This window comes from Falco punctatus (genome assembly GCF_963210335.1).
Source record: "Falco punctatus genome assembly, chromosome: 5".
Classification (NCBI taxonomy): Eukaryota; Metazoa; Chordata; class Aves; order Falconiformes; family Falconidae; genus Falco; species Falco punctatus.
The window spans coordinates 6763792-6791289 of NC_137584.1; the positions used below are offsets into that span (position 1 = coordinate 6763792).

A 27498-nucleotide genomic window follows, 5' to 3' on the forward strand; every position below is an offset into this window, starting at 1 on the left:
TTGATAGATGCTGTGTTTGATGGCAGCATGCATAAGGGAACAAGTTCTGAGGGTAAGAGCTGAAAAGCTCCTATTCTGAGCTTTGCCTTTGATACGAAGTACAGCCAGTCCCTTGGGAGTCTGTCAGACAGGACACAAGGAAAAGGGACAGCTGAGGGAGGAGAAGCGTTCCCAGGAGAGGGAGGAAAGAAGTCCAGATGAAAAAAATACCATGTGAGTGCCATTTCCAGATCAGAAAACTGCTGTGTTAAGAAAACTGTGTTTAGTCATTAGGAATGGGGAGATGAGAACTTCCAGAGGAAGGAGAAAAGACCTATTTTGAGAAATAGTACTAAAAACCTGAAAGCGGTAGCCTTATTTTCTCCTAAGTCTGGTTTCAAGTGGATGTTTCCAAATACCATTCATCATTACAGCTCAGTTCAGTCATTTCTATGTAAATACGTGTTTTCAAACATAGCAAGTAATATTTTTTTTTTCTCCGTAACTGTTTGACAGGGTCCGAAGGAGGCCAGCTCTGTGTCGTGCTGGATGTGAATGCAGGGACCTTGCTGGACACCCAGCAGAGACATCTGCTGTGCGCTGTTGTAATGGACGTGTGACGTTTTAGCCTTGCATTGTATATTTTCTTGTAAATAACATAAAAATTAAGTTCTAAAAAAATCTTTATGCAATAAAGACATTAAAATTTAATACCAATTACAAGTAAATAATGTATCTGTACTTTTTATTTAAAATTTGTTTTAGCTGTTATCAGTAAAAGTCAAGTTAATTTCCCCAAAATTTCCGCATGTGAAATTACAGGATGACATAAAATAAGACATCTGGGAGATCGGCCAATATATGCTTTGCTAAAAGAGCAATTACTGTTGTCTTCCTTAAAGGTTATGTAGAAAAATTGTTTGGAAGAAGTTGTACAATGGTCCCATGAAGGTATTTTTAACTGTCTCGACAAATCTTACTAATTTTTTTGAAACAAAATTACATGATTGAATCTATTGCATACAAATAAGTCTCAGAACTATCTTTGGCTTTTGTGCTTCCTGTGAGCGTGGAAGACCACATGTGTGATTTAGTTTATTTAATAGCTGACCTTCAGATCTAAAGGACTCTTAAAATAATAATGGGTGTGAAAAGTGGTCAAAAAAGTTAGACTTTTACCATAGGCTTTATTTTTCTGCTTTTTTCCTAGGTTCTGTCAGGTTTTTTCTGACATCCTTTCTTTACAGGCTTAGAAAAGAAGATGTGAGTGTTCACAGCCTTCTCTAAAAACGTCTTAGTTTAAAAAAATGCATGGGAGATTTTTCCTGTAAATCTTAATTTGTTGCCCTAGCCTTTTTATGAGACTTCGAAAAGGACTTCCGTGCTTGCATTTTTAACAAGTTTTACTTGCAGAACAATACAGGGCTATTTTAATTTTTCTTTTCAGACAACACCCATTCCTTTTTTACGAACAATCTAATGCAGTATTAGTGTTGTCAATACAGCTTGCATTATCTGTATTATTTCTGCAGACCTTTTCCTTCTGTTTGTCAAAAGAAGGCTGAAGTGTTATTTCTTTCTGGGTACACCAAAGGATTTGTTACCTCTTCAAAACTGGTGTGCAGGTGCAGCTTGGCCTGTAAGTGCACTCTTTGTTACTGGTATTACATTGATTGGAGGAAGACCACTCTGTAAATTAACAACTTTAGGGACTGGTAGCGACAAATCAATCAACGTGTTGTAACTAGTAGTGTGTCAAGGTCAGTTGTGTTTGTCTCCCTGTTCTAACACAACTTACCTAATGCAGCTGCGTAGCCCAGATCTTTTCAGGCACAACCCTTGAATTTATGTGGAAAATAATGGGGTCTTGAAATTTAAACATACTGAATGTTTATCTTAATGCACCTCCTCTTTGAAATCTGCAGGTGCAGTGAATTTAAGAGGTGAGCAGCTTTGGTCTGAAGAAGTATAGTACGCTTTCCAGAAAAACAAAGCAGGTTTATTCAAAACACCGATAGGCAGTTTAATACAGCAGTAAACAATATGGAAACACATTGATGTTAAAATTACAAATGTGAACAATTGTAGAAAAATAATCGTTTGCACTCATTTATAAGCCATCACTTCTTGATAAATTGTACAGAAACGTACACTTAGCATTTAATGTGTTCTGATTTTATACTCATTAGCCTCTTAGACCTGTGTATTTTTTAAACACAGTCTTTCCATAGCAGGGACAGGCTTTTGAGTTATGATCACAAGTGTCACAAAGCCGGGTTATGCTGCAAAAAGCCCCATTGCTGGACTACTTCCAAAGGATGCCACAGCGCTGCAGGAGTCGCTGCATGTATCCAGCATTCCCTCTGAACGTGACAAATAGGGTAATGGGCAGGAGTCCTGTGCTTTGGTCTTCAGAAAAAGGTTTAAAAGTGAGCTATTTATATGAAACGTAGTCATAGATTGTGTTCTCACTCTAGATACAGTCCCCAAACTGGTCCTATTGAATTGTATATATTCAATTTGTTATAAACGATCAAAATAAAATTAAGCTTTCATCACATCCTTTATGTTTTCCATTAATAAGTGAGATGTTGTATCTTCGAAAGTCAAATGGAAAAAAAAATAATTGCATGTAAACAGACTTCATACTTTGAATGACACTGAGGTTAATCCAGGTCTTTCAGGCACTGGTGTAGGTATGATAAATATGACTGGAAGCAAAGCAGAATTATTAGACTGAAAGCTTTAACGCTGAGCAGAAATCAAAGAAAGGTGTATACACCTATAATAAATCCTTTCTAGAAGCTTTACATTACTGGAATCAATATCTAAAGCAGGTAAAAGAATTTTACAAGTTAAAAATACCCCATTTGGGTGAGTGTGGTGGTTTTACGATGGAGCATTAGTATTCACTGGAAACTGCTTCTTGAAACCTGGAACTGCACTGTGGGTACCTGCTGCTTCAGACTAAGAGAAGTCATGAATTCTGTCAACTCATTCTGCACGGTGTGCTTCAATGACTCTTAATGCGGAGCTTGCGCTGTGTATTTTCTTGTATCTTAAAGACAATGGCTTGTGCTGCTTACTGCTGACGTGCAGAAACCTACACACTTGTTCATTTTAAGGTGTAGAAAAGAAAACTTTTCTCTTTTCCCTTCATCAGCATCATCTCTCCTCCTGCCTTCATCCAAACAAACACACAGTGAGCAAAAATCAAGTATGCAAGAATATTACAGTGATCAATACAGAAATCAGGGTAAGGCTTGCTTCGATAAGACTTCCAGAAGAAAACTTTATTCGACCTTCAACTGCTGGGTAAACTCTCTTCATTCTCTGAAGGTAACGGGAAACAACCTCAATATCAGGTTCACCTAAACAGACAAAAAAAACCCCAAAAAACAAAAACACAAACATGTTCTCTGCAGCAGCTTTGCTCTTAATCAAAATTTAAGAACCTGTCTAAAATTGCAGTTTTAGCTCAAGTCTTGAAGTGTTTTCTATGGCTTCCATGCTGAATCGGTACCCATCAAGACAGCGCAGGGGTGTGGAGAGTTTTCTTGTGCATGGGTAAAGTATCTGGTGGTTTGTAACCAGAATTTTTGGTTGCAACTCACGTTTTACCCAGACAAGAATACTCTTTGCATTGTCTGGCTTTGTTGTTTTGCATCTGTTACAATAAGTAACTGACTGATAACACTTCCAGTCAGATTTAGGTAGATTGTCTCCCACCTGTTTGTTTGTTTGTTATAGATGTGGCAAAGCTATCGCTTACACCTTTTCAAATTTAGGTTTACTTTTTTTTTTTAAAGAATTATTTCTAGTGTGTGCGCACAAAAGTATGACGCAGATTTTCTGCAGTCAGACACACCCTCCTCAGTCCCTGCTGGCAACCATGTCGCAAGCTCTTTGTAATTGCAAGATCCAAGCTCTTACAATCCTGAAGTACAACACTTCCACCTTAAAAGTAATTATTGTTTTGCCCCTCTGCTCTACTGGGAGCCCTTACCAAAACCTTTCAAGTTGTTTTCTTCTGTTATTCCTAATGATTTCTCTCTATGTGAATTTGTTTCTGCATACGCCGCTATTTACTGAAAACTACAGCCTTCCCAAATGTACAAGCTGGAGGCTGAATTTGATGTAAAACACCAGTCCTACCTGTAAGAATCAACTTTAAATTGAAATACTCTGTAGAACCACAAAACCAGTCTGTAACAAAGGTCCATAGGGGAATTCTTTTTTTGATAAAAGAACGCTTTTACCATCCAGAAGCAGAACAAAGGAAATCAAAGTTCTGCAAAATGTAGATATGTTCCTAGAAGATTTTTTTTTTTTTAAATACAGCACTACATCCTTTTTCTGTTTTCAGAAATAACGAAATGTAATCTCAAAATTTTTTCCAAGTTTCCCTTTGGCCTAAAGATGTGTGTCAATTGTATGAATGCTGCATTTCTAACCGTTTGCGTGCAGCTTCAGAGGATCTTAAGCCAGCATTATAGAACGCCTCCTCTCCACCTCTCCAGCATGCTGCTGCCTGCACAACTTGCGGGAGTCCCGCGGCTTGCAGAGGGGCAGGCTCGTTGCCGCAGAACAAGTCAGCAACTTTCCCCTCGCCCTCTGTGTTGCTTGCCTGAGCTGCATGTCCTTTAGTAGCAGAGGTAACGATTCTTATCTTCACAAATACCTCTCTCTATACAGTGGAAAAAGAAGGTCTAAATAAAACAGCACCTTTCTTTTTGATGCATTGTTTAGTAAGGAGTACAAGTGCAAGGCAGGACACATGATACGAACTCTCCACAGTGCGTTTTTTTGCTTCTTTTCTGATTTATCATGACCTTAGAACTGCTCTCTAAGCAGTGCTAAATTGGTAAGGCTCAGTTTCTCTTTGAAGTTTTTGTGATTTAACTGAAGAAGAATATAGTTGCTGGCTACAACCAAAACTAGCAATCCAGAGCAGTCAGATTAGAAGCAAATTTAATCTCTACAGTAAAAGCAACAAGCCTGAGACTTGTACTAAAAAAAGATCTTTTAACTTCTGGGAATTGTTTGTCTGCTACCCTGTTGGTGCCCACACTTACCTTTAGTGTACCCCAGATTTTTGTCTTTCAGCATATGGTAGCCATCTCCTCCAAATAACATATAGGATGGAAGAGTCACATTGTATATTTCATCCATCTGGAGGGGGACATAGGCTGGGACGCGGCAGGCTGTGCAAAGCACTTCTAAGTTCATAACTCTGCTTCCTGGGGCTCTGGAGAGATCATAGACCACATGGATGCCTACAAAAATACACGTTTGAATGCCACTCCGTCTATGGAACACACAGGGCTAGAAGCACCGTCCTCCACCATCTTCAGCTGATTCTTTACATTAGCTTCTGTGACTGAGAGGTTGTATCATTCTGAATTATACCAGTTAACACCCCATTTTTCTTGCACACTACTGAACTTTTATGGCAAGAAAATTCATGAGATTAGAGAATTACCGAAGCACTGTCCCGCCTCAGTTACTTATCTGACTGTTCTCGTCACTGTTCCACAGAAGGAAATGACTAGTCATGGGATTAGGATACTGCAAGACAAAAATACCTTCCCTTATTTCTGTAGTCATACATTTTTTCATTCCCCTGGCTTGTCGCCTGGAATGACTTCTTTTAAAGCCAGCCAGCCACCCTAACTTAGCAGCTATTACGGATAATAGGTACTGTCCCGAAAAAAGCAAGCCAGGGCAGGGCTGGAAGTTGCGGTTTCAAAGCCTGGGGACACCTGGGCCCCTAGAACAGCACTGCCAAGGATTTGCTGATCAGGAAGCACTTCAGCTCATCCAGAGCAGAGAGGCTCTGCCAGCCCTGCCCCTCCTCCTGCCCTGGATCTTCTCTCCTGAACCCTGTCCAGTCCCCTGGTTACCTTCTGGTTCTGCGAGAAGGCAGCAAGCAAAGGGGCTGCTCCTGCTTTACCTTAGTGGTTCCTAAGAACATGGTTAACTTACTGGTGAAAGTGTGAGACACGGGTTGTGTCCTTGGCCTGCGGGGATCCTAGATTGCATGGGGTAGTGCCCCCATCGCCAGGCTACGCGGGGGGAGAGGCAGGAAGGGGGGAAAATCCATCAGCCCCCGCCCCTGAAGTTTAGTTTTTCCGCTAAATAAACAATAAAACCTGCACTGCATCACAGAGAGACCAGGAATAAACATGACTGTAGCTAAGTACACGTCTGGATAAACATATGGGAAGCTGCAATTCAAGAAATGCATAGTTTTTTTTAATATTAACTGTTCATCCCTACATTATTTAGAAATTCACTAAAGCAATTCCATAGCCCACTTGGACTACCCCGAGAACCGTCAGCAATCATCAGACAATCGCACAAAAAGATTCTGATAAACTGACATTTGGCAATAACTGGCAGAGGCATCCCGTCCGGGATTTCAGGTAGACTGGCAGTGAAGAAGCAAAAACCAGAGTTTGTTGTAGCTGTTACTGTGTTCCAGCTACACTCAATTACATCTTCCTGTAGCTAAGTGAAGTGTTAAACTGCTGCCGTGACAGGTTACTGAAACAACTGGGAATCCTGTCTCTGCGGAAGGGAACAGCGATGGCCGGCGTGCTGCAGCAGCTCAATTAAACGTACACACGACAAACAGCATTAGTTAGCTGGCATGTGCGAGGCACGGGGCTAAGATGTAAGGCCGACTTGATTTCCATTCTTACAGAGGCTTCCAGGAGTGACACAAACAAGGCCAGCAGAAGGGATGGCTGGTTTGGAAAACCGAGACGAGGAAAGGAGAAAACGTACCTCCAACCTGCAGCAGCTCTCCGCTCCCTCTTCCGTATCTGTGCACACTGTGCTCAAAAGCTTCTTTCAGAGTGGAGCCTTTTACTCTTACCAAATCGAAACGACCTCCAAATGGCAAAACAGAAAGCAAATCTTCCACAGTAATGCTACCTGGGGGAATGAGACTTTATTTACTTCTTTCTTTCTAAGTTTACAAAATTATTTTAGGATTGTTTAACAGTACATTTTTGACAAGGAATGTGGCAAATACAATTTAAGAAAACGAGGGACACTAGAGGTGAGAATCACACACATTGTCCCAATCGAAGAACCTGCATCTTTATCAAGTATCAACACCAATAAATCCGAGTGTGATGTAACTGCAGGTATTGCTATTCAAGTAACTCTAGCAGAGGAGATCACAAACCACCAACCTAAGATGAAGAAGAAACACAGCTATTCTTACTAAGTCAAGCAGTTTTTCCAATCGCTTTAAGATTTACTTACATAGTCCTACACAAAGATTTAGCTAAACAGAAAAAGGTGTTTGATTTCAGGTTTCATTTATGTGACAACAGGAAAATAAAAACTGTAAAACCTTAGCATTCAGAAAAAACCCAGAATTTACTTATTCTACAGCAGACAACAGAAGGCTCCCAGTGACCACACCGGATGACACTCTACAGTAGGTGGTGAAGAATATCCGCTTTTTTCCAAGGACAGAAGGAAATTATAAAAAGCATTGTGTGCAAACAATGCTAGTAAATTTATTAATGTCAGCCTGAGGGCAGTTGTGCTGTAATGATGGATAACCACTTGAGAAAGTTTGAAATCGCTTCCAAACACTACGCCAATCCCATCAAAACAAGCTCATACCTAACACTGTATTCACACTTGCTTGGTAACTTGATTCTCCCTTCCAGATAAAGTTGTCATCAAGCTTGTAATTTTACATACCATTAGTGCTCTCTTCATCAATGGGTGACCGTATCCCACCTCCATTCAGGATGCACATTGAAACATGGTTCCACGACTTCTTACCCGGACGTCTGACATTCTCATAAAGCTACCAAAGGAAAATGTTTAAACTGATTTTTAATCTTCACTTAGTCTAGGCTCTGGAAATTTACATCCAATACAACCTGAGACTGAAAAGAGACAAAAAGGTTTTATATGTTCTTTGACATCAACTTCAAAGTTATTCTCTATGGCCAGATCCGTGAGATATTCTTCAGTTTGTAACTCATAATCAACGAAGGGATTGCAAGTCTCCAGTTCTGAGCGGAGGCAGTTTAAAGCAAGGGCTCACACAGTACTGTTAGCAACGTCACAGCCTTTTCACATTTGAGTTCCTTTAAAGTCCTTTGTAAAATGCCATCTGGGTCTGTCAACCTTTTATTCTGAGATTCTGGGCTACTGTTGGAGAAGCATCACTGAACTAAACGGACCTCTGTTTCGACCCAGTACGACCACTCAATCAATCTTCTAAATTTCTCAGTCTCTACATTTCCCAGGACAACTCAAAATACTAAAGCCCGTGGAACAGGCTGTTTTTCACCTTGATGCCCCTGAATGCATGGCAGGTGAGAGGAAAGCAAGTGTAGAACTGGTGAGGCAAAGAACATGAAGGGTAATCTGTGTTTCCACTGGTGACTGCAGATGGTTGTCTAGAAACATCAGTTTAACTAAAGTAGAATATGACCTCCCAAGACAAAATGTACAGCAAGAAAAACTACAGACTTCTGAAAGAGTATGGAGTTACTTTCTTTAAGGCTGAAAATTGCCAAAGCATTTGATCACGTTTGTCAACTAAAAATATAACCGATTCTAGCACGAAGAAAAAGCAAGGTGCTGCAATTTTAGTAGAACTGTATGCAGAATTCCCAAATCAAATTTGCAAATTATACCATGAACTATGGACTATTTTAAGGATTACAATAAAAGAGATCACATGGACTGGATAAACAGCTTTGGGGACATATCTAAATGAAAATTCATTCCTATTAATTGGCTCCTGACTTTGTGGCAATGCTGCTGGACATTTATGGCAATGCTAATTTTCTGGAAACAGCCACATTAGCGAACGTTTTTCCCTGGAGCACCGAAAGGAAATAGTGCTGCTGCGGGACAGTAAACCAATCAAAACCAGCTAGTTTAAAAACTGGAAGTGACTTCTCATAAAGAGACTTTCTGGTGTTACATGACTGTTAAAGCCCAGCGATACTGTCAGGACGCAGCAGGGGCCAGTGGCTCCATCTGGCTTGGGGTGCTGGGGGCTTTTAGCTCTTCTGTGCCTGGCTGTGTGTGTGGCCTTTCCCCCTCCTTTGCCTCAGCTGGCACCTTTTGGGCTCTTCAAGGGGGACAATTCGTATGAGTAACTTTGCAGAAAACTACCCACGTTTTGTTTTTGTTTTTTTTCCTGGGCTAGTGCGTTAAAAAGCAGTGACCGCAGAGCCCAGCGAGTGTAAGTGCTGTGAGCAGGGGGCTGGTAGCAGGGCAGGGGAGGGGGAGGGAAGCCAGGCTCTCCTCCTCCCTTGAGGAACGGGCTTTTAGATCAGACTGCTATGTCTCTTAAAACCGCAGCCTCAGAGCCAGCTGTGAACAAGCCGTTCTCTATATGAGGATATACACAAAGAATAAACTGCTCCTTACTGTATACAGCAAGATTCACTTACAGCCCTGCTTCTGCCAGATCTTTCTAGGGACACGCTAGATGTTACAGTGTTGGAAAGCGCCACAGAGCCCACGTGCTGACAGTGTGGAGCTGGGGAGCATTTATCTAATAGCTCTGGAGTAACACTCAGACGTGGTTGCCACCTGTGGTAGCAACATCTTACCACAGCATCGCAGAGCAAATTTCCCATGTTACATTCTTGGAAACGGCATGCTTGGCTTGTACCATTCAGGTAAACACTGGTTTTTCCAATTTCTTGAGAATAGTTCCCAAGGTTTTTCCTCCATTTTTCCACTTCTTCTTTAATGTGCTCATCTATAAAGCAGTATAAAAGTGTAAAATAAGCATCGTACATATCTCACATTAGTGACACTTCAATGAATACAGAGCTTAGGGAAAAAAAACTGGCTCTTCATAATCCTAAAACGTTACACTTTCCCTAAAGGCTCTTCAAGCAACACAATATCTACACTCACTTTAAAAAAAGCCTGGAAAGGAAGCAGGTAGGACACAAGAGTCATGTGAACAAGCCATCCCTGTGCCACAGCAAGGTTATCTCCTCTGTAACAGGTAAAAATATTTTTGCCCAATCCTGTTCTAACCTCTGATTGATGGGGTTTCTAGCACCTACCTTGATTGGTGAGAGAATTTTTAATATACAAATGAGCTTGGTCTTTATTTGACAGCATATCTTTTTTTTTTTTTCCTATTTATAGCTTCCTCCCCTTTAAGGTAGTGCTAAAAGCCATACTAGCTCAAATATCAATGTTAAGGAATAAAAACTTTATAGAAATTAATTCTCTATGCATATCTATCTGCCAGGTACAAATCTAGTTCTTTCAGAAAAAAACTCACATACAGAGATTGTATATACAGACAGATAATGCCACAACTGTTTTATATCAGCGATTAGTTTTAAGCAATTTGCCACAGAACTGTCAGCAATGGCAACATTTATAGAACAAGAGCACCTATGTATCTGAATTTTTACTGAACTTTTACTGACATCAGAGAGAGAATGCAAAGTCTCTTTACATCATCTCATTACATTAACAGATCACTGAGAATAACATAGAGAATAACACAGTAAATAAGAATATCTCTAAACAAATAATTTTTAAAGGACTGATTTTATAAAAACTCTGGTAGAACCTAGAAAGTCTGATAAAAGCTCAGAGCTTCATACAGCAAACACTGGACAAGAAACAAAGACTAAAGAACCAGCTCCAGGTAATTACAGAGCTGACAAAAAGCAGGTAAAAGAGTTTGAATAGTTATGAACAGAAAACAACAGAGAGCCTCTCCTCCTCCCAGTTCTTGAAATGTTTCAGAGCTGAAACACTGAACACTCAGCACTGAAAACAAGAAGTCGTGGGTTTCTATATTGGATCTGCACATTGCCATTCAATTTTTTTGTGGAACATTTCCACTTTCCTATGTTGCCCTAAACTCTGCTCTGAAGAACCCAACCTCTGGCAAAACAGTGTAAATTAGTCCTCAAAACGTTTTAAATCATAATTACAGGACTAGCTGAAATGGGCTCTGCTAAATGGTAAGGTAGCGCACCACCAGAGTTCCTATAAAAAACACACACTAAATTTGTGTATATTCAAAGGCCACTGTTCAGAAAGAGAAACAAAGGCAAACGGGTACAACCGTGACACAGCCTGAACCCTACACAGAGGGAACAGCAAGCTCAGGAAGAAATCTGAGTTCTCCTTCCACATTGTACTGTGTATTTAACGTAGTAACACTCGTAGTAGAGTGCTGCAGGCAAATTCAAAAATCTAGCCCACGTACCTTCAGGAACACTGCTGTCCAGCAGAACGGGGTTTCCAACCGCTTCAACTACATTTCCTTTCTCGTCAAATGTAACATTTAGGTAACCAAGGTACTTTCCATAAGCATAAGCTTGTACAACTGGCACCTTCCTCCCATCATCTGAGTCAACCATGAATGGATACGGGCCAGCTGGCTGTTCAGTAGAGGGTGGGGTGCCTGCACAAAACACGCGTGTAAAGCAGGTCTTCAGCTCATGTGACCTTCAAGGAATTATTAAAACGCCGTATCAGACGTTTCTCAGCCTTAGAAAAAAATCCGAAGAGGGTACGAAGCAGAAACAACAATGAACGTATTGGATGACAAGCACACATTTGATTGTTCAGTTATGTTATTTTGTAACAGACAACGCTGTTTTCAGGCATGGGCTCTAATAACTGCCACAGTGTTTTTTAAGTTGTGACAGCACACTAGTCCATGACATCATGTCACAATAGCAACAAAGGAACTTTTCATTCCAATTACTGCAATCCAAACCTCTCAGTAACGCACACATACCAGCATCTGGCTGAAAAGTTTATTGTTAAGCCTTCATGCTACATTATTCTGCATTGGATAGAAAATGAGAATGTTAGTAAGACATACAAAGAACTTCTTGATAAGAAAAAATCTAAACCATTTTTATTGATAATCTGCAGTCAGAATGCCAAGAACCAGTTCCATGAATCGGTGCATATACCCAACTGATTGTTTTATCAACTACATCAAACTTAGCCTCCAAAATTTCAGACAGGCTGCAAACCCTCTGCAAAAGCAAACTTCATTACCAGTAGAGTTATGTGGTCATGGATTTAAAACTCATTAACCTGCAAAGTTTGAAGGGTGACTAGATGCAACACTTGGAAGATTAAAGCAAGGCATTTACAGAAAAAGAAAGAGATCTCATCTTAATCGGTATAGGCTACCGCAGGATTTAGAAACCACTCAGGGGAGGAAAGCAGCAAAGTGCACAGCCCAGCTCTTGTCACAAGGGTACCAGCCTTCTCCCTGTCTCCTTGACAATATTATCGGAGCAGTTTGGCTCCCCCCTGTTACTCCCATCAATATTTCTATTCCAGCACCAGCTCTGAAAGGCGTCATGGCTGCATGGCCGGCCCCACTGCAGAGCCCCCTCAGAGCCGACTGCTCGCTCCTGCCCCACAGCCGGCGGCACTTCCCGCCCCTGTGCCAGTGACGGCTGGGTGCCAGTGGGGCAGGGGCACGGGAGGGCAGCCGCAGAGGACACGGATCCAGAGGAAAGCAGGATTTTCACTCCACTGCTCACAGAACAACCCGTTTCCCTCCATTTACAGTTGTTTATGTAATACGAAATCCTGCAATAAGCGGCATGACAAATGTTCCTCCTAGAACTCAAGTATGATTCATATTTATCTCTGATCCTCCTCCAGGGAGAACGGCTGTAACAAACTACAAGCTGAACCAAATTTACCAGAGAACTAGTTTTTCTACTTTCAGCCTGGCTGACAGAGTCGGTTTCTTGTTGGTACCTCTGCACTATTCAATATTTATTTTCAGAAGAATTTAAGAAATCCTGCAGCCAACGAGAATCCTGCAGGATTTATGCACACAAAACTCATGCATACATCTCAGTCAAAGCGCAAGATGCTGTTCCATTACAAATGTACAAATTCATACCGGGTAACTGAAGAATGTATAATACTTTCCTATTTCCTTGTTTTAGCTAATACACTATCCCTTCTGATGAAAAACAGTAATTAAAATACTCTACCCTAAAACTACCATTACTGTTTGAATCACTTCTACAAACCCAAAGCACACTTGAACAAGTCAAGACATTTGCTGCATGATCTGTGTATAAACTGGAGATTTGCAAACGTCTTAGAGACAGATAGGTTGGATTAGTCCAGGGTTAGGCCCTTAGATCAAGATATCTCTGCAGAGCTGTCTGCATGGGAGTATGTCTCTCAACTTCCATGACAGCCAGAGATTCAGCTGATAAGTTGGTACTCACCCATGCAAACCAAGTTGAAAGATTTTCCCAGATTCTGCTGCCAGTTATTGATTACATCTCTTTGTTTAAATGAGAATTTATAGGCCTAATGTACACATAGAAACACACGCAGACACTTAAAATTAGATGGTTTACTGTGCAGTCAAATCACCTCCATAGATGTGGCTATTTCATTGTGAGTGTTGGCTGACAGCTCACAAACGCACTCACGGTGCTCCTGGGCAGAGCAGCAAGTGTTTCTCAGCAACTGGAATAAAAAATATAGACTCGGACCACATTCTGTCACAAAACATATTTTGACTAAATAAGCGGATACATATTTTTTGATGTTATCTCCCCCAGATATTTCTTCTTATTTTTTTATTTTTCTCAACTCTCCAGTGTTTAAAAAAAAAAAAAAAAAAAAGACAGACTTGTTTTATCAAAACAGTACATCCCTTGAAAAATGGACCAGAACCTGCTGAGGACTTTAACCCAAGGACTGCAGAGTCCCATCCTGTGTGCTCAGTCTTGCCTTGTGAATCTTGTACATCTTCAAATGGGGAAAGATGGAACAGCTAGACCTAGTCTAGCCTGAGAGCTGGGTACTCTCTGGGATGACAAGAGACATGCACGTGAACTCCTACAGATCTAGACAAGTTGTGAACTCAGGTATCTCAACTCCTGGAGCACTTCAGATCATGCTTGCAAGTTAGGAAGGGTGGCACCTCTTTGGACCACACCCAATAGAGCATTTTGACTACCACCTCAAGGCACAAACTGTCTACAGGCACTGACCAACAAGCCTGTGCAAAAGAGTCTGGATAACCCATGATGAATGCACACTTTGAGTACTGCGTGCATCCTTGATTTTCCCATCTCAAAAATAATTCAATAAAGTTGCTAAAAAATGCCACCAGTGGGCAGCAGGCAGCACAAGGACAAAAGACCCAGGTTTTTTGGTCTCTCATCTCAGCGGGATGTGCAGGTCAGTGGTGGAACACCCTGCCACTGGCTGTTGTGAAGGCTGAAGGCAGTCAAGAGGAGATGGGGCAAGTTCAGGGAAGAGAAGTTCCAGTGGGGGCAAGAAAATACCAAGACACCACTTCTGGCTTGGGAAGTCCCTGAACTGCAAGGTGGTGGGAGGCTGCGGCAGATCTGAATACAGCACGTCCACAGACTTGTCCACTGTTCTCTCACAGCTCCCCCTTGGTGACTCTTGGAGACAAAAAATTGGGATGGTCAGTCCTGTTGTCTGTTCCAGTTTGGCCACTCCTCTGCTGCACCCCTATGCTAAAGTGCAGCCTCTTGACTTGTAGGTAGGTGTGTCAATGTTCCAGCTTCGTGATCAAAGTTATTCCCTGAGGCCAAATTCAAGAGATATCCCCAGCTGTTCAATGTATAACTGTAGCATGCAACTGTTTCTCTTTAACAAGTGGGATAGTGAAAGGTGAAGAGCCCAGATAAGACCAAAAAAAAAAAAAAAAAAAAAAAAAAAAAAAGCATGAGAAAGTGGGAGAAGATGAGCAGAGAGAGGAGAGGATGAAATGGACAGCGCAAAACCTTTAAGTGGTTGAGTTCCTAGGGTACATGGTGCTATCGCTGTGATTAGGGAAATTTTGCTGAAAATTACAGAAAGCTCCTGTTACAGTCTCCACCAGTTAATGAAGTTTCTGCTAAATTTAATGATCTATCTTTGATGGTTTAAAAAAACCTCACCCGTCAGCCTTTCTTCTACTTGTGTCCTTATAAATCAACATACAGAAGGCAGCAGCACTGGAGAAGCTGCTGATGGCAGGTTTTTTTCCTAAAGTAGCATTGCTGCGTAAGAAATCAGATCAACAATGTTTATCTCTGCAATGATGTCTACCTCTAGGGAAAAGAATAAAGTCCGAAGTGAAAACTTGGGAAAAGATTTTTAATGGCAGAGCTTATGGAGACCTATGAATACAGAATCAGATTCTACAGAAAATCAACATCAGTATTACTTCTGAATTCTTACAGGATTGATTTTTTTGGTTAAGTCACACACAAGTTTAAATGTAAACATCTAATTTACTCCTTTGTATGTGTGCACTTGAAACAGGTAAAACATGTTTGGCAGGAATTTACCAGTATTACCATCTTTGCTCCTCTGTCCCACTTTGTACAGGTCACCTCAAAGATCCACAGCATTATGGAACCTCTCAGCGAGTCAGGGCACTTCTTGCTCACGGACTGTTTTAATTTAGTTTCTTATGGACGTTATAGATATGCATAGATATAGACTAGCTATGAATCTTGCCCGGTACAGCCAGCAGTAAAATATATTTGTGGAAGTTCTCTCAGTTTAAAAAGAAAGAGTTTCAGCTTTGCTTTGGAAGCAACATTTTAGCAAGAAGTAAAATACCTGTATAGAGAAATGTGTTTGTATGTCCTCCAATTACAACATCCACTCCTTTCACTTTTTGGGCAATATCTTTGTCCACAGTAAACCCAGAATGTCCTAGTGCAATTATTTTGTTCACTCCCATAGCAGTGAGTTCATTCACTTGTACTTGCAGTGATTCAATTTCATCTTCAAAGATTACATCATCCCCTTTAAAAAAAAAACACATGAATGTATTTACAAAGTACCTTAATTACTAGTTTTTAAAAAAAGAATTTATATCAGATACTATTTTGTATAATTAGTGGAACTTTAAATGTCAGTAGCTTTCAAAGGCCTGTAGTTGGTTCAAGCTCCTGATCGAATTTGATTTTCTCCGGTCTCTCAGGAGCACCTGTGTGCTTAGACTAATACAACATTCCTGGACTGAGCTGTATGTAACTGCCTATAGTAAACAAGTTGTAACTCCATAAAAAAATTCTAGTGACACCAATTGTGGGATCAAATTAAATGGCTTTTATTATTTAACTAAAGAAGGGAAACTAAATATATGTGAGTATAAACACTTGTATTGTACTAGAAAGTTGTTTTTTCCTCAAATAATATTTTTGAGATCTTCTATCTTCTCCTGAGTTTAATCTCTCTCTTACTCCACACTCATTTTGTTCTTTCCCTTCCCACTACAGCACACACACACACCCACCCTGCTTTAAACAGCAGTTTCTTCAAAGTCCTACACTAAACTCTAAATTGCCTTTTTGCACATATTATCTCACCTAATGTGACCCACTCTCAGTAACACCGATACAGCACAGTACACAACTGAGCTACCACGCTGAAATAAGAACATAAAGAACAGAAAGTCTGGAAAAGAGAAACCTTTCCCAGACCACAATGTTGGGAAACTCACCACTTTTCTGCCCGGTTTCTGTGCCTGCTGAAACTACTAACATGACAAATAGTTACAACAGCACTAGACAAACATGTACTTTTATCGTGGGCACAGCGTTTTGGGTTGCACAAAAGGACTTCCTATGTAAAAGGCTAATTTCTTTGTCAAAGTTTTGAGAATAGAGTTTACAAACAAGTCAACAAATTGTAATCCAAAAGTTTCCGGTGAAGACAACCAAGTAACATTTCTACCAATCCCCTGCTCTACCTCTCCTTCCTGCAGAGCTTTTTGATCAAACCATTTTGAAATACGCCTTTTAAGTCAAAAGATTTACATTATTTCATAACAAAGGGAGAAGCGAAACGAATCCACAATCCAGTGCAAAACGTTTCAGGAAATAAAGAGGAAGCTGCTACAATGGAAGAGATAAAAGAGGGTTACATAAACTGGTTCACCACCACGCCCATTGAATAGTTCAGTTACTGCCAGAGGGAATCTCTGTTATGCACATTGTGGAGTGAATTGTGCAGCGCATCCCCACATTTTCTTCCCGTGGACCTCTTCTTAGAATCAAAGAATCATAAGTTAATTGAGGTTGGAAGGGACCACCAGGGGCCATCTAGCCCAAAACCTGCTCAGAGCAGGAACTCCAAGCCAGATGAGGACGCTCAGGCTCTCGTCCAAGCAAGGCGAAATTCCACAACCTCTCTGGGCAACCTGTTTCATGGCTTAACCACTCTTACCGTGGCAAATTTTTTCCTTATGTCCCACCATAATTTCCTGCGGTACTACTTGAGCCCATTGTTTCTTGTCCTTTCTCTGTGCCCCTCTGGGAAGAGTCTGTCCCTCTGTTCTCTATAAACCCCCTTAAGACAATGGCAGACTGCACTTAGTTCCCCCTTAGCCTTCCTTCTCCAGGCTGAAGGAAGCCACCAGCCGCAGCCCACCCCTCTTTATACATCCTTGTGCTTGACAGAATCTGGGCCTGGCCAGAACTAGTGGCTGAAGAGGAAATCTGAGGAACGCTCCTTGACTGCAGGCCTCTCCCGTGCTCATCTCACCACCCACGGACCAGCTACGACAGCCATGCACACCATGGTGTGGGGACCAGTTCTGTAAAGGGGGCTCAGCTCTCTAAACAAAGCGCAAGAGCGAGCCACTGACGAGCTGTGCTAGCCCGCAGTTGCCCGCAGGCTAACTTCTCCCATGGCATGCAGCCAGGTGGCCCACGATAACTAAACCCTCCCCACCAGCACCAGCTCTGTTCCCCCTCATTAAAACAAGCCTACTTTCATAATGAGGGGAAAAAACAAGGCCTGTCCTGTGCCAGTACATCCATCTCTCCCCCAGGACTGTTACGGCAGGGCACTGCCAACCCAGCCACCCAGCCACTGCCTGCTGCCCACCTCGCCCTCAGAAAGGGATTCCTGCTTGTGGGCTGCAGGGGCTTCTCGCACCCCCTCTCTGCGACCTAGCCGTGGCATCTCACACAGCTTTGCATCCTAGTCATCTGAGCGCTTGATTCAACTGAGTGGAAATGGGCCACCAGATTCAAAAGTTATACAGTGGGAAACTGTAAGCGAAATTATGCAGCGCTCATTTCTCTACGAAACCAGAAAAAAAGCAACATACTGCTTAGCACTCATCTGCACATTTTTCAAAACAATCTGAATTGAAATAAAGTGTCTATTTAAGTGTTAGTTATTGCTCATGTCTTTTTTTTCACCTCTCTCAAGGCGTTAAACTGACATGACATCCTCTTCTCTTTTTAGATGGGGTAGTGTTTCAGATAAAACATCCAAACTGTGCTAGAAATGAACAAGGAAAAAGAAACGGCTCCATATTAAAAATATTATGCAAGCTAGCCAGAATAGAGTGGAATAAATGGAAATTAAAATTCCTTTTTAGAAAACTCTGCCAAGTTGATAGTTCTAGTAAATATTTTGCTGCCTGTAGGGTTACAGAGTAAGTAGCTTTGGGTTTCCACTTAATACAAAAAGACAGCGGACTAAATGAGATGTATTATTTCATAGCACCAAATGTGTACGTAGCATCTCTCAGGACGAATAAAGACATTAACTATTTCATGGGGTTTAAAACATCGTTGCAGAACTAAAGCAAGCGAGCTGCTACCATCAAATACTAGAAAGCTGGTCTTGGTATTATCAGTGCAAAGCAAATACACAGACAACTCTATGTGCCAAGTTATGAACAATTCTTGCAGGACGTGGAAAAGCATTCAGCTGAGATAGTTGTATACAGCAAAACAGGGGAACTTGAGAAAAACTGCCAATTGGCTGTAATCTATAAATTGTGCTAAGAGTTTCCCAGTCCTACAGTTTCCAAACAGTAACATTAACAGGACCTTCGGCAGAGATTAACTTCCTTCACAATGCAAACACTGAGATTCAAGGACTTTATACTCTGTTCAAGTACGTTGGTAGCTGTTTTAAGCAGACTATGAAAAGTACAAGTTGTAATTTCATGATTCTGTGGAAGTTACTGAGAATTAACAACAGAAGAAATCACACTCAAAAAAGACTTCCACAAGAAGTTACGTAGGAATTCACATCTCAGCATTTTCAAGCTTCCTATTTGCCTTGAGAATGCTCTAAGTGTGTACAGCATGCCAAAGCAATTGCTGCCGAGTCTGAGAAAACTGAATCATCTGGAAGAAGTGTATGGAGATAAGGAAGATGCTGAACTTAAAGTATGGAACGTAACTTATTCACTAAATTAAGGAATTAGGTTGATAGCTATTTAGCCACTGACCCACCTCTGCCATGATTTTATCAGTCTGAAGGACTGCTAGGTCATGGGGGATATATAGTCACTGAGTTGTATTAACATAATATCCTGAATTCACATTTTCAAAGCTTCCAAATGTTCCTCTACACACTGAGAAGGAAAAGTGAGAAATTATAAAAACTCTGATCCCTATGAACGTTGCTGTTAGAATTCTCCCTGCTTGCTGCTCAATTACACTGTGGGATATACTTGGCTTAGGGCTGCTTCAGGTCCATCTATGGAGCTAATAAGCCTTCCCTTTTAATGCTGTTTTTCTAGTTGTGGTTATAATGTCTGTTATAATGTCTCAGCATACTGAGGCATTCAGTATGATGTCTGGATGTTATTGGAAATGTATGTAAACATTTCCGAGAATCATTTCAACACTATCTGGATTCTCTTCTAGTATACTTATTTGGAAGAAAGTTAATTTGACGGCCTCACCACTCCAACATGGCTGTTCGGAATAAGAGCAGAGATTATTTTATTAACCCTTAATGATGAACAATATTGGTTGCCTGTCAATTTTTCAAACTTAGCATGGTGTCAAGTGATATCTACCCTCATGCCCTCAAACACAGATGAAATTCTATTGCCTACACAAAATACAGATAAATTTGGTTTCTCGCTGGGGGAGAAAAAAGGACTCTAAAAACACGTAACCGTAAAATAGAAGTGAGATACAGAAGTCTATTCTGACCTCAGACGTCCACTTCCTGATAGTTTAAACATACAGCATAAGAATTAAAAAGCACAGAAGGAACACTTATATATTCTAATACTTCCTCAAAGTATTGAATATTCTTTTTCTCAAGAGAACTATGCATTACTTCTTTATTACTAAGCCATGGAAAATGAAGTAATAATATGAAGGTTTTTCTCATTGTGGAAAAAGTATTACACCGGTGCTTAGTGCATCCCTACTGCAAAAACCAGGGAAGAAAGTCTGATTTTGTCAGAGGGGGGCTGAACTTTCACCGGTGAGGCAGTGACTCAGATCTCCTTCACCTGATTTAAATGTGTTTTTCATTCCAGTAGACCATTTTATTTTACTAAAAACCAAACCCTCAACAAACCCAAACCCTTAAATGTTCCAAAAAACAGTCAGAAATTGAGAAGTCTTTTTCCTCATCAACTCTAATTTTACTCATGAATGAAGCAATTGTGGTAAAAGTTGAATGGCTGTTCCTTGTGTAGTCTAATTTCTGGAAATATCTGAGAGGCTAAAAACATCTTGGGCAACTTCTGCTTGAAAAACACAGATGAAGCTTTCCTTGCTTTTACTAAGGCTTGAGCATGCAGGCATCCAAGAGCGACATTTCAACACACACAGAAATGTCTTGGTTTGAACACATTTCACTCTAGAGACAAGCTGTACTGATGTTCTAACATTTGTTTAAATGGATAAATGACAATAAAATATAAAATAATATAGAATTTAAAACCCAAACAACAATAAAACCCCCAAAGCTACTCCCCAGCTCTCCTGCAATCTCGCTGACGTTCTTATATTCTTAGATAGTTCAGTGATCCTAAGTAACTCAGGTCTCTACGAAAACCGCTTTTAATGTTGACAAGCCTTTTCCAGTTTAAAAATCAGGCAGTTACAAAGTTGAATAATACAAGTAAATACTGATAAAACAACAAACTCCTCACTTTTCAGGTGCAAACATTCATCTTTGGATTCAAACAAGTGGGCAAGTAATAAAACAGTAACAAAGGATATAAACTTATATAAGAAAGAAAACATACCTGGCTGTGAAAGAAAAGAAGTTTCCTTTGTAGTGTATCCAACAATTCCTACTGATTCTGAGTCAAAACGTATTATTTTAAAAGGTTTAACATATTTCATCATTTCATTTCCTAGTGGGGTTTTCCCCTTAATGTTTGCACTCAGGATTGTAAAATTAGCATTTTTAAGAAGAGGATCTAATAATCCGCTCACACCTCCATCAAACTCATGGTTTCCCAAAGCCTGTAAAAAGCAAGAAGAAAATAAGACTCTTCCTCCAGTATTCAGTCTAAATACTCTCATGAAGGATATATAAGGTATGTTTGAAAAACCAAAGTCTATGTTCTAGGGGAGAAAACCCTATCTTGTCTAAAACAGCACATTGTTTCTCATGAACACAGAAATGGTTGGGGTTTATTAGGTTTAGCTTTTTGCTTTTCAGACTCTTACATCAACACAGATGTGAACAGTCAAAATCTAAAACCTAACAAGTGTTTGTAATCATATACCAGATTAAAATCCACTGGGTTCATCCTGTAACTGCAAGAAAGAGGATTTGCAGTAACCACAAAGGAAAACATGTATTTTGTGTACAGAAAATACTTTTTTAAAAAAATACTGAAGAAAACGTTAAATGCCAAAGACAGTATTTGTTATCTTTGCATAAAACATGAATTTTAAGAGCCTGTGCTTGGACTACAGTTTTTTAAACACATTTAGTTCACATCTAGTAAGAGTTCCTGTGTGCTTTAATATGTAACAAGAAATACCATTTTTGAGCCATTATCAATATTGTGACCTAGTAGAAGGTCCAGTGTTTATCAGCTAATCGCCACAGACAATCCACAGTAGCGGTGCGCAGAACACTGTAAAGTGCTAAGACCATCACACAGAATGAGAGTTTATTAGCAAGGTAACTCCAACAAGATGAGAATGTTTAGTTGTTCTAGGCTGACTAAGCAGACAAAAATCGACTTACCCTAAAGGACCATGGAACTTCCTCCTACCCACCCCTTTTTCACGCTCAGCTTAAGTCACCACATGCCTGTGCCTGCAGGTTTGCTGACAGCCAGAAAAACCTCCCTAGGCAGCAACCCTGCGAAAGTACAATATAGGCAAGAACCTTGCAGCATATTTAGGTGTTAGTGAAGGAAAAGATATAGCTATAGAAACATGGTAATAGTCTTAACTCGGTACATGGTAACTTGGTACAAGTTTTCAGGTGGCAGCTGGAGCAAAGCATGAAAGGGGTGCTGAAGCCAATGGGCCGACTCTTGCAGACAAAAGCGTGCTCATATCATTCTGAAGATTAAGTGGGGAAAGTCACATTCATCGTCCAAAAAGACTTATGTATCTCTCTGCTCTCCTTAGATAAACAACTCCTATGCGTTCGTTCCAACTTTTATTCCTCTAACAGATTATATTAACCCTGATCACGTTCCAGCCCAAGCAGGACCTTGAAGCCCCTACAGGCACGGAAGCTCAGTATTTCAACCAACTGATTGGCAACATCTTTCTTTTGGGGAGGGAGACAAAGGCTCCTGACTCCTCTGATCCCCACAGGCAGGCAGCCAATGGCCCCCTGGCAAAATCAGGATATTGGCATTAACTTGCATTGGCAACCAACTTCTCTCATTGATGCTAGTGAGAACACTACTCAGCACTGGGGAAGGAGCCAAGTTGTTTGCACACCGCGGGGGCACTTTTCCAAAAGAACCAAGAACTATCTTTAAGAAAATCCTGACTTGGGAAGGTACAATGCACTCCAACTATATTCCACTTCTAACTGTATTCTAACTGCAATCTAATTTGCCGTAAAAAAATAAATAATAATAAAGAATAACACTTTAAGGAAATTCATTCTGATGCTGACTGATGTTCTGAAAAGATATTCACAGACTGGCAGAGTGTCTCAGAATGGTAACAAGCTATTTCCTTTTGGCTGATGCATATGCCTTCCGTTCCTCCTAAATATACAATTAAACATCCCCCAAAAAGGTTGCAAATAAAACTTGCAAAAAGAACCACTTAAGAAATTTTTCTTTTGACTTGTATCTTGCATTTGGACTATTTCATGTCCATTAGGATACAAGCTTTGAGCAAAACTTTTCCCATGGTGTGGGTAAAGTCGTTCATGAGAAGTCACTTGTGGTTAATAATACAGTTTAATTTTTGATGCAGCTTCTCCTCTGGGGAGGAAGATGTGGGGCATTTTGGGTTCCTGTACCTAACTACCCTTATGCCCAGAGCTTCTAGGACTCTGTACCTGTGCAACGTCCCTTCACCAAATCTGAATCCATCGGCCAACATAAGTGTAAGTCACAAGGAAGAATAAACACAAATATTCAGACACGCAGCATAAGATCATATAATCATCCTTTTCACAAGAAACTACGCTAAAAATATTTCAAAATCAGGATACAAATTAGCAGAAGGATGCAACTTGTAAGTAAAACTAGAAGACTTCCATCATCCCTCTAACTGCTGCCTTTGCAGTACTTAATTTGGATATCGGTTTTCATTACACCAAAAAGCAAGGCTAGCACCAAGAAAATTTGGAAGGCAATACCTAGCTAAACAGGAGAAAATAGGCTTCAGGTGATAACGCGCATAAATGAGAAAAGGGCAAACCTAAAAAAAGGAAACCTGTCCCATTCGTAGAACAAACCTCTACTGCTGGCAGGCTGCCCTAAATCCTCCTATGGCTCCTGCCCCATGCTGTAACACCTTCTGTAATTCATGTTCCCTCTTCTATCCTGTTTGTAATCCTACTCCTGTATCACACTTCTAACCACTTGAGTAATCCTAACCCCTTCAGTTAGGGATGTGACTTCGCAAATTTAGCTTAAAGAAACACTAGCTCACCCTTCTGCAGCGCGGTGGCTCTTGCTCCCTGTGCTCCCCACCCAACCCCCCCCTCCCCCGCCATCACCCCCACTGCATGGTCCACTGACAGAAGAACCAAAAAGGATGCTGCAGCACTGCCCAACACTCAGCATCTGTTCTCAGGCTCTCTGGTAGCAGAGGAAAGGCGCTGAAGTGTCTGTAGCTTCTCAAGTCTATCCTGTCCCTTTCTATCCACTGACTATTCAAACTATAATATGCAGGACTTCCACAGACAGCAAGTGGTTGACTAATTCACCTAAGGCATTAGCCTCCAGTACAAGCCTCTGGCTATCCAGTATGGTGTGGAATTATTTTTTAATCTTATTCTAATGCAAAAGCTCACTGGATCTCCTAAATATTCAGCAGATGCTTCCTACATAACATGTTTCTAAAACTGAGCATTAGTTCAATGCTGCTGATGCTGCCTGAAAGAATTTCTTCTTGCGATATGATCAGGAACTCTACAAGCTCCCAGCCTCCCCATGAACCAGTCAAACCAGGAAACGCAAGCCAGAAAACAACAGTCAGCAGCAAGTTTTGGGAAGAAAGGTAAGAAAAACTACCTCGAGCTATTTCTGCATTGCAGAAGCCCAAAGTGCTCCCCAGCTCTCAGTCAGGATGAGACCTGAATGCACACACTCCTGCCCAACACCACTGGGAGGAAAAACCTTGTTAATGTTAGGTTTGCAATTAGGAAACCGTTCATTAGGCCATGTGCACAGGGAGCAGTATCCTTCATAGACCTGTATGTGTAGTATGAAGTGTGTTTAGCTTAGGAGAGCGCACTGGAGCATCCCTTTGCCTTCCATAGCTGTTCTGAGGCAGAGGGAAGAAACGGGTGAAGCCACTGCTACCTGGGAAAGGGCCATCTTTCCAGAGAAAGCAAAGAAGATGAAGACAGAGGATGTGAGATGCACAGACGGTTTTCCTCTCAAGATGTGAATTGGGATGAAATAAGTACACAGTCAATCTCAGACATAACTAATCTCTCTCACCTTTCTGGGGTTGTATGCAAGCAAAATAAGCCATGATAATTCTTTATATATTAATAGGCTATTGCGCTGAGACAAAAGATTTAAGAACATGGGATGACATTCCCCAATCTCATTCTCAAATTCTTCTACCTCCCTCTGAGCACTTCGACAACCAAAAGAGACAGAGTACAGAGTAAAGGTGTAGGACTGGCATTGTCTCAAAGAGCTCCCTCACAAAGGTGTTGTTACAGTCCCTGTGCCACACACACAGAGCCCCCCGAACCACATCATGATCACAGCTCTGGTGGGACTGGACACGACCAGGATGGGACTGATGAAAACCAAAAATCCTCACCCTTCAAAACAGCACTACCAACATGTGCCATCTGTCCCTTGCTGCTGGACCGAAGCCAGCCGGGCAAGCCATGAGCCTCGGCCAGGGCTAATCCCTCTATCGCAGGCCAGGCTCCTCACCCGGCTTTGCCAGGCTGGCTTCCATGCCTCTGCTGACCGTCTCCAACAGAGCCCGTCCAGCCCCTTGCCCGCCCCGCCAAGGGGAGCTCTGCCCCTGCATCGCTGGTTTTCCTTGGGTGCAGCCTTGGCATCAGCTCCCGGTTTCTGGCTGCCCACGGGGCTGCCAGTTCACGACTTCACCCGGCCGGGTCCCCCTCGCCAAGCACGTTGCTTCTCTTCTCCTCGCTTACCTCCCGGCCGCCTCCGGCCACGGTTTTAGCGCGTCCTACAGCCTTCCCCGTGCAACGCTGCACACTCAAGAAAGCGGCAACGCAAGAAACGGCGGCAGGGGAGGAAAGGGGGGCACAGACCCAGCACCCAGGGGGCGGCAGCCCCCCACCGCGCCGCTCGCCGCCTCCCCCGGCCCGCTTTACCATGGCATCGTAGCGCAGGAGGTTCATGAAGTGGACCGCCTCCCGGCCCCTGAAGCGGGAGAACCACACCGTGCCCTGGTACTGGTCCCCGGCGTCCAGCAGCAGCACGTTGCGGTGCCCGGCCCTCGCCGCCGCCACCTGCGCCGCACGGCGCGCCACGCCGCCGAAGCAGCCCGCCGTCCCCTCCGCGCCCGCGCAGCTCCGCGTCCCCGCGCCCTGCGCCTCCACCCGCCCGTGCACGTCGTTGGTGTGCAGCAGGGTCAGCCGCAGCTCCGCCGCCGCCGCGCACAGCACCGCCGCCGCCGCGCACAGCCGCAGCGCGGCCGCCCGCCCCGCCATGCCGCGGGGGCTCCGCGCCGCTCCGCGGGACCGGGAGAGGGGGGCGGCTGCGGGAGGGGAGGAGGGACGGGGAGTGGCGCGGTGGGGGACGGGCGAACCGCGGGGAACGGCCGCAGGCCGCCTCGGGGAGCCCCGGCCGTGACCCGCCCGCAGCACGGGCGCGGGGGCGCAGGTGCCCCGGGGCTGCCCGCCGGGCGCGGGGCCGCAGGTGCTCCGGGGCTGCAGGGGCGCGTCGGGCGGGCGGCGCCGCGGCTGTTGCGCGCTGCCCCTCAGGGCTCTGCGGGCGCCGGGCTGCGCCCGCCTGCAGTCCCGCTGCCGTCCTTCCCCACAGCACAGCTGCTGCCGGGTTGGGGACGGGCCCTCAGCCGGCTGCTGGAGGTCAGGCGGGATGAGAATTCAGCCAGCAGCGAAAGGACAAACTCCAGCGCTCGCAGGAAGCCTTGGTGAATGTTTAGTACGTTGAAAGGAGTTTCCAAAGCTTCACATGAAAATGTTTCAAGGGTTCCACTCAAACTCTCTCCTCCTCTTTCTCCAACGATGCTTAAAGTAAGGAGTGCAATTTCAGCCCTAAAAAGAGTTATGCTGCTTTAAGAGTTGATTTAATTATAGCTGTAGAGTTTTCGGTGTAGACTCATGAATCGCTTTCAAGATTTTCTTTCCGTGGTTAAGTGCTAAGCTTTTAGCTGCGGTTTGGCATATGAAGCCTTAGGGGAAAACCTGCCAATGCCTTAAAGAAATAAGCAACTCATTTGGGGTTCGGCGTGGGGTGATCGCAGATTTGGTAAATCAAACTCGCTGGTGGCCCCACCTGCTCCTTTAAGTCCTGTGTCCACAGTGTGGGTCCACGTCTTCTACCACTATTAACTGACAAAATTATCTGGAGAAAAAATTTCTGGTTAGCTTTTGGAGTGCTGTAACTTCCATGTACTTTCTTGCAACTTTTGGACAATTACACATTGTAAGCAGTAACTGACTTGTCGATTTTTTTCTTAGGAACTTCCCCACTGTGTAGAGAAGTGACAGTTTCTTACAGCACTACAGAGGCTGTACAAGTTGCTGTCTCCTTTCCGCCAGATGATGTCATGCCCTGGTTTCTTGGGTACCCAAAGTCCACAGGATGGAATCTGAACTCATTTGGTCTGTTTGTTTCCTCAGATAGCTGGAAAGTGAATGAACATGTATTTTCTTCCAGGATGGCTATGTTCCACTGTCCCCATTCTCCCATATGTGACTTGAATTAAAACAGCTGTGTGGTATCTTCTCAGTCCTTTGGATGGCTGCGTACTGCCTGCCCCATCCCGGGGGAATCCCTAATGGCATGAGCTGCACTAGCAAAATCTGGAGTTCTGCTTACTCTCCTCCTCTTCATATCCGCTTTGGCTGCATTTCCTTCCTCCACTAGCCTGTGCTGACAGCCTGGCT

General features: G+C 42.6%; 2 protein-coding genes across 6 annotated transcripts in view; one reads left to right on the top strand and one right to left on the bottom strand.

Annotated features, from left to right (window-relative positions):
• The window catches only part of SNX14 (sorting nexin 14), a 64866-nt gene extending 63702 nt beyond the window's left edge, over window positions 1-1164 (top strand). For all 5 annotated transcript variants that reach the window (XM_080389321.1, XM_080389320.1, XM_080389317.1 and 2 more), the window contains one exon: window positions 496-1164. In XM_080389321.1, coding sequence (XP_080245447.1) covers window positions 496-534 — 39 coding nt within the window. In that variant the 3' untranslated portion in view covers window positions 535-1164. The remainder of the gene's footprint in view (window positions 1-495) is intronic.
• A 792-nt stretch (window positions 1165-1956) lies between these two features.
• NT5E (5'-nucleotidase ecto) lies at window positions 1957-26861 on the bottom strand. Its single transcript, XM_080389378.1, has 9 exons — window positions 25738-26861; window positions 21011-21233; window positions 15601-15789; window positions 11222-11419; window positions 9585-9736; window positions 7705-7813; window positions 6769-6918; window positions 5055-5255; window positions 1957-3350 (listed from the first exon to the last, which is right to left on the bottom strand). The coding sequence occupies exons 1-9, from the start codon at window positions 26074-26076 to the stop codon at window positions 3193-3195; spliced, it is 1719 nt and encodes a 572-aa protein (XP_080245504.1). The 5' UTR covers window positions 26077-26861; the 3' UTR covers window positions 1957-3192.
• Between the last annotated feature and the right edge of the window lie 637 nt (window positions 26862-27498).